The 9,226-nt window shown below is 47.3% G+C and overlaps 2 protein-coding genes across 2 annotated transcripts; one reads left to right on the top strand and one right to left on the bottom strand.

Moving 5' to 3' along the window:
- Window positions 1-1,745: 1,745 nt before the first annotated feature.
- Window positions 1,746-2,056, bottom strand: LACBIDRAFT_302546 (uncharacterized protein; the record flags this gene model as incomplete). The annotated part of the gene is made up of 2 exons (XM_001883435.1): window positions 1,746-1,811; window positions 1,859-2,056. 2 exons carry the CDS (start codon window positions 2,054-2,056, stop codon window positions 1,746-1,748), a joined length of 264 nt encoding a protein of 87 aa, XP_001883470.1.
- A 1,311-nt stretch (window positions 2,057-3,367) lies between these two features.
- LACBIDRAFT_302545 (uncharacterized protein) lies at window positions 3,368-4,132 on the top strand (the record flags this gene model as incomplete). Its single annotated transcript, XM_001883539.1, has 3 exons — window positions 3,368-3,418; window positions 3,474-3,564; window positions 3,618-4,132. 3 exons carry the CDS (start codon window positions 3,368-3,370, stop codon window positions 4,130-4,132), a joined length of 657 nt encoding a protein of 218 aa, XP_001883574.1.
- Window positions 4,133-9,226: the final 5,094 nt, after the last annotated feature.

Below are 9,226 nucleotides of genomic sequence, written 5' to 3'. Positions count from 1 at the left end.
TCTTATAATCGTTGCTGCGGCAAAACAGGTTTGATCTTTATCTTCCTATCACGGCAACAACATTTTCTTTTTATCAGTCATTTCCACAAAGATCATGGGCAAGGAAGATTTGATTTAAATTTTTGGCAATGCTCTTTATATCTTTATTCTGCAACAACACTCTTTATGTTTTTCCCAAGCAAATTGGTTTTGTCTTTCCCAGTCTTTCCCCTCCCCAGAATTCTGAGATACATAAATTATCAATTTCATTGAATATTATCCATCCAGAAAGATGTAAGGACTATTTTACCTCTTTGATACCACATCGCCGCTGGTAAAAATTCAATCTTCTTTTCTAGGTGACCATTTTTTGTATATTATCCTTTTTAATCAGATTGAAAAAAAACTAACAAACATTTAACATACTTGATACCACTTGTTTGTGACAGAAAACTTGCACTAACAATTTATCTTATTCAATTGAACATTTTTACTGCAAATGTGGAATTAAGTATTTAACATAGTTATTTACTATTTATCACCTCTTTGCCTGGCGACAAAAGCTATTTGCCCCTTGTGATATAAAGATGTGAGGTTCAGAGTGATTATATAAGATTTGTCATCGCTGACTCAGCTGAGTCAGCCTTACTCAGCCATCAAAAGGCTAAAAACATTGTGCCATTCTATATAGACAAGCTTTAGACCCGCACCTATGGCGCGGCACTCGCTAACGCTCGGCCATGCCTCTGGTGCTTGGTCACAGCTTGCTGGGGGCAAGCCCCCTGGACCCCCTGGTACACATGTTTAATCCCAGTTCTGGTACGCATGCTTTATTCCAGTTCTGTTGTGCATGTTTCATCCCAGTTCTTATACTTCAGGTAGGGGTGCACATTGGATCCGTCTTTGACAGATCAATAGGGCCATTAGATAGGTTCTACAGTGGCCTCTTGAGTCTTGACTATTTATGTACTTACAGCAAAATGGCTGAGCAAATTGATGTGTTAACTGATAAACATTTGAGGGGATGGACAAAGGCTACAGGAGTCTGGCATTGTCAAAGTGCCTATAACCTAAGCTGCAGAACTTTCACAAATGCAATTTACCTAAGTATCCCATGCTGCTAAGTTCATCCTCAGAATTCCTTATGACATTCAACTTTAAACAGGTAAAATTGAAGTGTATTTGATAACTACATAGGAAGTATTCTACTACATTAAATGTTTAAGGAAAGGGGGGTGTTAAAAAGAAGGGGGATGGACAGGCAGTGGTGAGCCTTATCATCATTCATGGTCATGGTGCCGGGCACTCATTGCCCATCCAGGTTAGTGGTGCTGGTCCCTGGTCCGTTGTCGTACCACATTGGCATCGCGTCGTCGTCGTTGCTGTTGTTGTCACGTTGTCAGCCCCTCTGTGTTATGTTGTGCCCTGGTCCCTCGTTGGCCCTTGTCCTGGTCATGTTGTTGTTGTCTTCATCATCCTGTGTCCTTGTCGCGTCATTGGGTCATGTTCTCGTCGTGTCATTGTCCTGTGTCCTCCTCATTACATCGTCGTCATCCCACGTGACTGGTCTGTCGTCGTCCTGTGTCTCAGCAAGGTGGGTAGGGATGAACGTGGGACGGGGGGTATTCACCATGTTTTCGTAGTGTCGTTGTCCCATGTCCTTGTCTTCTGTCGTTCTCATCGCGACATTGGGTTCCTTCATTGTCCTGTGTCTCAGTGAGGTGGGTTCGGATGAACATGGGATGGGGGTTACTCACCGTGGTGTCCTAGAGTAAACAACAACAAATGACGTTTGTCGTTTGGTTGCCACGTCGCTGTCGGTGACGTGGCACCTGGATTGCGTATTAGTAAAATGAGGGGTGGCAGGGAGCTTGCTCACCTGGGCTCCTTGTCGCCTTTGTCCGTTCGTGGGTGGTTGACCGTCGCTCATAAGCCATGGTGGATGATGGTGGTCAGGTTTGGCTGGTGCTCGTTCATCTTCGTTTGTAGGTGGTCGTTTTTGTTTTTTGAGTGTGACATGGCCCTTGCTTCTCATGTGAAAAAGGGAGAGGGAGAGGCGAGCCATGTTGCTCACCATGATTGATGTGGATGCATCGTCACCGTCTTTGTGTTTGTTGCCAACGGCGATGTGACCCCTGTTTCTCATGTGAAAAAAGGAGAGGGGGGAGAGAAGCCATGTTGCTCACCTGCAATGATGGTGACAGTGATGACGACTTGCATCGTCACTGTCTAGATGACGTGCCAGGTCGTCGGGGTTGTCTGTTGTTCGTCATTGTCGTTCGTCGCCGCCTGTGTGTGCTATCCGTTGTTCATGAGCCATTTGGGATGGTGGTGGTCTGTTTTGGCTGGGCGGTCATCTTCTTGGCATTGGGTGTCGTGTCGTGGTTGTGGCTGTGGTGTGATGTGGCATTGCCACATTGTTGTTGTGCAGTTGTGGTTGAGTCGTGCACTGAAGCGAAAGGTTTGTTTGTGCATGACTTGTTCATGACTCATGTGAGTTTCTGGCAAACGCCACTCATGTGGCTCAGTATTGCAGCACGGTTGCTTACATGATCTATTATGTAATAACTGTCAACCTTCCTCTCTTTATATATTAGATTTACTATACAATGATATTTTAGATGCAGGAATACTGTAAATCACCTTGGAAAACCAATTTAGGACTATCTCATAGAGGGTTCCAATTTTTTTTTTTTCAGCCTATGGCCGACCTACCTACCCAACCCCCAGTCTGGCATTCAGATCCCTGAACCCCCTTGTTGTGTACTTCAGACCTCATGTGGTGACAGTGCAAAACAAGGTGTGTTGCGACCCATCCAATTGTTGGAGAGTTGGTTATAAAGTCCTTCCATGGGGCAGTGACACAGACCTCGAACTTGCTTGATGCATTTTGCCCATCATCATTGACATTGACAACTTCTTCAAACTCCGAATCCAAGTTGCTCAACATAGAATCATTCTTGTTGGGTGTAGGCCACCTTTGGTCTGTGTATAAATCACAGATTTTTTTTGGCTTTGATATGGATTAAGTTTGCTAGCCATTTGCTTGAAGTTGAAGATGTCTTGTTGAGGAGTCCGAGTCGTGTCTCAGTTCACCCTTGTTCAATGATGTAAGTATCACATGATCCAACATATGTACTCCAGCACATACCAATTTCCCATGCACTGTCTCTTTCTTCCACTTGCTTATCTTGTCCCGGAAATTTGCCTTGGCTTGAGGATCTTGGACAAGGATTTTCACGTTTGGGTGATGGCCGTACTGCTGCTCCACTACTAGCACTAGGCGCCTGAGCTTTCTAGGTGGGTGATCTCCATTCACATGACTGTCCACATGAGCAAAGTTTTTTTTTCAAGGTCGCACCACAAGCAAACCACAAGACCCACTATAATGTACTGTAGCGGGAATGGTGGCTTGTATTGTCGAAATGTTGGAAGACAGGTAAGTCCATTTGCGATCACCTTCATTTTTGACATTCTTCTTCCTTCACATGGAGGTTGCAGCTGTCGCACATAAGGAAAATGCCAACATCCTCCGAGGCTTGGTGGAGAACCAAGTGTTCATCAGGATTTCAGGATTTGTCAACGGCAAGTTACATCCTCTACCTCCTCCTCCCTCATTCACAATGCTTCTTTCACAGGAGCCTTCGTGACCTGGGTGCCAAAGCTTTACGCCTACCATGTTAAGATTTTGAAAGAACTCCTGGCACACGATCCTGAACTGTTTTGGGTGTTCACCAACAGTGGATGGGCTGCCGCTATGTTCAACATCAGACCCAAAATGGCATGCTTTCCCCACCGAGACCACAGGAACCTGCTGTTTGGCTGGTGTGGCATCACTGCCCTTGGTGACTACAACCCAGACACCGGGGGACACATCATGATGTGGGAGCTAGGACTTGTGATATGCTTTCCTCCCAGCTCGAGCATAAACCTTCCTTCCGCTGCGGTGGAGCACTCCAATGTTCCCACTAGGCCTGGTGAGCACTGCTTTTCTTTTACGCAATATAGTGCGGGTGGCCTCTTTTGTTGGGTTGAACATGGGTTTCAAAAAGAGGAGGTGTACTTCAATAGCTTGACTGACAAAGAGCAGGATCATGAAGTAAACAGAATGTGGATGTTAATGAAAGAAAGCCTAATTACTTCTCTACCATAGATGAACTTCAAACCTCCAAATAAAGCTTGCTTTTCTGCTGAAATGTGACCTTCATGAGCACAAAAGAAGAATGACTTTCAGATAAAAGGGCTTTGAGATAAAAATGCAATCTTGGTAGTACAAATGGGTGCGCACCAATGAACTTAACACAACCTCAGTAGTGCAAATGGGTGTGTCACCTTGTATGCACGACTGTAACGTCAGGTGTAGATTTGGTGTAGATATACAGATATACAGTGAACTTAACACAATCTTACCTGCTTCCTCCAGCTGCTGCTACCCATGTATACTTGTATAGTATGGTTTTGAACTTAAGTAGTAAGTACTACCAAAGACGGCGGTCCTGACTCGTTATCCATGATACAGAACTTCATGTTGTCTTTCCAGTTTAGTTGAATGGATCTCAATCTTTCCAGTTGCTTTCCAGCTTCCTCCAGTACAATTGATTCCAGCTGCTACCCATGTACCATTGATTAATACTTGCATTATTGTTTTAAAGACGGCTATCCTACTCATTATCTATGATGTATACAGTCACATTAACACAACCATCATGATGATGATTGTTTCTAATCTAGTACTAAAGGCAGCAATACAATCTTGGGTTTGTATCATGTCCAGTACAGTTCTCTGCTTTACCTTCACATTTCATCTTATTCTTTCAACAATTTCCTTGGTTCGGCATAAACACACTTGATATTCTAAAGTTGCATACATACATGTTGTAATGGCAGTACTTTACAGTGCCCCACCTATTCCTGCAGGAATGGGATCATTCCAGTGGAATTCCAGGGGAATCCTGCAGGAATAGAGTCATTCCAGAGGAATCCAGAGGAATTCCAGTGGAATCCACAGCATTCCACTGGAATTCCACTGGAATAGGACTGGAATCAAGCAGAGTAAGTTTTTTTCAACTCCAAGCTTATCCTGATGACTTGGCACTCATATTTCCTTATAAAATTCACATGTAGAAGTCATAGATTGAGTTGTAATTTATTTGAAATGTATTACTACACACACTACACAGTTTATCTTAAAGGGAGGGGGTAGAGGAGGGACAAGGTGGGGATGTATTTGAAATGTATTACTACACACATTACACAGTTTATCTTAAAGGGAGGGGGTAGGGGAGGGACAAGGTGGGGGTGTATTTGAAATGTATTACTACACACATTACACAGTTTATCTTAAAGGGAGGGGGTAGGGGAGGGACAAGGAAGGGGGAAGAACAAGGGAGGGGAGGGAGGAAGGGGGGAAGGACAAGAAAGAGGGAAGGAAGGAAGGGGGAGGGACAAGGAAGGGGGAGGGAGGAAAGGGGGGAAGGAATGGTGGAGCAAGGGGGAGGGACAAGGAAAGGGGGAAGGAGGCAGGGAGGGAGGGAATGGTGGAGGGGAGAGGGAGTGTGGCTGGGACCTCGGCCATCGTCATCCCGCGTTGGCATCCCATCGTTGTGTCGCATTTCGTTGTCGCCTCCTCGTCGCGTGTTCGCATTTTCATCGTGTGTCCGCGTTGTTGCGTTATTCGTGATGTTGTTGTCGCCGTCGTCGTGGGAGCTGGTTGCCGTTGGGGGCGTCGTCGTGGGTGGCGTTGGTGTGGACGTGGTGGTTTTGGTAGGCGGCGTGGTGCCGTCGTATGTCGTGTGGGCGGTGCGTGTTTTTCGGTGGGCGGTGCGTGTTTTTCGGTGGGCGGTGCGTGTTTTTCGGTGGGTGCTCGTGTTTTTCGGTGGGTGGTGGGATGTTTTCGTGGGCAGGGTATGGTTTTCGTGGGCGCTGGCGGTGTACATGGGCGGTGGGCGTCGTTTTGTGCCCGTCGGGTGTCGTTTTGTGTCCGGGGGCGTTGTTTTCGTGGGTGTTGGGTGTTTTCGTGGGTTACGTTGCTCGTTGTTTTGTGATGTGGCGTCGCCGCGTTGTTGTTGAAGGGTGTTGTGGTTGATGTTGGTGGTCGTGGTGGCCATGGGTGATCGAGGAGCAATGTTGGCGGTGGTGGCTATGGGTGACGGTGATGGCGTGGCGTTGGCGGCGGTGACGAGCATGGTGGTGGTGGTGGAAGAAGAGAGTGGCCATGTTTGGTGAGCATGTTCACCAAACAAACATTGTTTGTGATCCACTGAAAATAAATGAACTATAATACAGTAATAAATAAATAAAATAAACAGATTGGACTGGAATCCCATTCCTGCCCACTCCAGGGAACACCATTCCTGCCCATTCCGGGGAACATTCCGGTGTACATTCCGGAATCCACCGGAATGGAATCCACCGGAATAAACAATTTAGCAGGGCCTTCTGCTAAATTCCATTCCACCGGAATGACCAGATTCCTGCAGGAATAGGGGGACACTGCTAAGACCTCTGTAATGGCACTACATGCGGATCTAGATCAGGTTGCCAAGACGGAATGCGAGCTCCTCCTCCCTGTCATCAAATTCCTCATCGCTCAGTAGGGGCTCATCTATCCTCACAGGGTTGTCAAACGCGCCATTGGGCTTGGGCTGCATAGTTCGTTGTGCACATAGGCTTTGGAATAGAGATCCAGCACAGTATTCCAGGTCCCGACGTTTTGAAAGATTGGCTGGCCATAACCAGTCCTGATGGCGGCATCATGCCTTGGAGTAAAGGTTGAATGTTGAGCAATTGCCAATAAAAAAGAGAAGATTCTGCACCAGGTGTTGAAGATACCAACTTCCTCACCTCTGCTGATGACATAAATACGCTGATTGATGGGCTCCAGTGGTTCGATCTCATCAGGGTGGGGAGGTATGTAGGCCCAGATCCCTTCAGCAGCTCGCCTTGCGGGAACGGAGCCACTTGCTTTGTTAGGCGAAGCGAGGGGGGGTTGAAACTTGACGTAGCCTGGTGAATGACGGACGGTTTGACTTGAGGCACAGTGTTTGGACAGATGTCCTCCGTTTGGAGCCGTGTTGGATGTGGGGCTTTGGATCCGAGCGGTGGCCGGCGCAGTCGCCGAGGGATGAATTGATGACGAGTCACGGTTGGTCTCTGGGGCTTCTCGAATCTGAGTGATAGATGAAGCTGAAGTTTGAAGTTTCTGCCTTTGTTAGGATTGTGATTGTACTTCAAAAAATGAATCAAGCTTCGTTGATCTCACATCCAAATTGCACAAGACGAACCGAGTGAAGCCCATCCGACTGCGCCTGTTGCAACAGCTCTCGTGGTAGCTAGTCTCCCTTGGCTTGATGATGTTCTCCTGGTGAGCGACGGTCCACTGTTGTTCCTTGAATGCGACCGAGGTGGTGGTCTTCCATAGATAAAATCTGATGAGATGATATGGAGCCCTCTGATCTCTATATGGATCGACGTAGACAGGACAAGGAGAAGTGCGCATGTGATTTCCATTCACACAACTGTCCACGTCAGCAAAGAGGTCGCACCACAAGACCCACTAACTAGAGAGGAAAAGGGAAGGATGACGGTGAGCTCACCATAGGCTGTAAAGCAAGGTGATGATGGTGGCGGTTATTAGCGACGGCGCCATCGAACCGACGTCGAGCAGCGTCCTGCAGCATCGGACGGAAGCGGTGAGAAGCACGATTTTCAGCGCAATTGTCACTTTTGGGTGTGAGTGCCCGAAGTGCCCCGAACTGTGTCGATGGATCTGATTTGATCAGATCAAATCTATTTATAGCAACAGTGGCAAGTCACTAAGGCCTCGGAGGCCTATATTACTCGTTGCCAAAGAATTTGCCTTCTGAGGCTTCGATCACTAAAAAATATCATGCCTTAGGTGTCTGTTGCGCCAATTCTCCTCCTCTTCAACCCCTCTCTGCGCACCATGGCCGGAAATGCACGAGATATTGAAGAAAACAAAAACAGCAACGCGGAACTAGAAACATGCAACTGCGACTGCAGTTTCTGGGAATTCATAAGCTGGATCACCTTCCTGCTCTTTTTGCCGATGTCCGCGATCCTCTGCTCGGTCTACCAGCAGTTCACCGCTCTCCTCGTAGTCGTCAAAATAGAGGAATCAAAGATAACTCCTCTCTTACAGGCAGTAGAGGGAATCACACGTGCGTCAAACAACAAAGGAAGCTTTTGTTGACGTACAAAGAACTCAGAGTCAGACACTAATGTGGTGACGACTTTATATATTAGCTACCTGTTGACGTACAAAGAACTGGGTAGCGTTAGCGTCTAAGTAAGTGAATGTAAATAGGAATAATACTCACCTCAGAGTCAGACACTAATGTGGTGACGACTGAGGTGAGAAGAAATAAGGTTTTTCGTATATATAGGAAAAAGAACGATCGGGTGGCTTGATGTAAAGACTGGTAAATAACGGAGGTAAAAGTAAAGGAAAAAAGATCGAGAGGGGATAAATAAAAGTGTACGCGTAAATAGAGTAGGTCACGTGGAGTCTTCTTCAACACTCCCCCAGACGACAAGGGACCTCTAAGTGTTGAGTTTGAGTGCTCGTACGAGCTTTTGATGTGTGACGCGGGGGAGTGGCTTGGTGAAAATGTCGGCGAGGTTTTCTTCGGACGGGATTTGAACAAGCCCAATCTCCCCTTCCGCTACGCGCTCCCTAATGTAATGATGCCGGATGTCGATATGTTTTGCGCGTGCGTGTCCTTTCGTATTAAGGGTGAGGGCGATCAAAGCGGCGTTGTCCCCGTGGAGGATAGCTGGGAATTCGCGCTTCAAGCCTACTTCGGACATGAATGAGTACATCCAAAGCGCTTGTTGTGCAGCACGTGTGAGAGCCATGTATTCCGCTTCTGTAGTAGATAGGGCAACGGTCGCTTGTCGCTTTGAGCTCCATGATACGGGTCCGCCGGTGACGGTGAAGAGGTATCCAGAAGTGGATCGGCGCGTGTCCGTATCCCCAGCGTAGTCCGCATTGACGAAGCCAATCGGGTCGAGGCTACCTCCCCTATGGTACGTGATCTTGTAAGTGAGGGTTCCCTTGAGGTAAGCAAGTAAGTGGAGCATTGCCTTCCAGTGGGCTGGTCCGGGGTTAGCCTGGAAACGTGATAATACGCTGAGGGCAAAAGCGATGTCGGGACGTGTCGCAACCTGGGCCCACATGCAGGAACCGAGGGCTTCGCGGTATGGCTTATCCTTCATGTAGTGGTGT

Source organism: Laccaria bicolor, genomic scaffold (assembly GCF_000143565.1).
Source record: "Laccaria bicolor S238N-H82 LACBIscaffold_21 genomic scaffold, whole genome shotgun sequence".
In the NCBI taxonomy this organism is placed as follows: Eukaryota; Fungi; Basidiomycota; class Agaricomycetes; order Agaricales; family Hydnangiaceae; genus Laccaria; species Laccaria bicolor.
The sequence above is the reverse complement of the archived record's forward strand: the minus strand, read 5'-3'. Positions and strand labels throughout refer to the sequence as shown.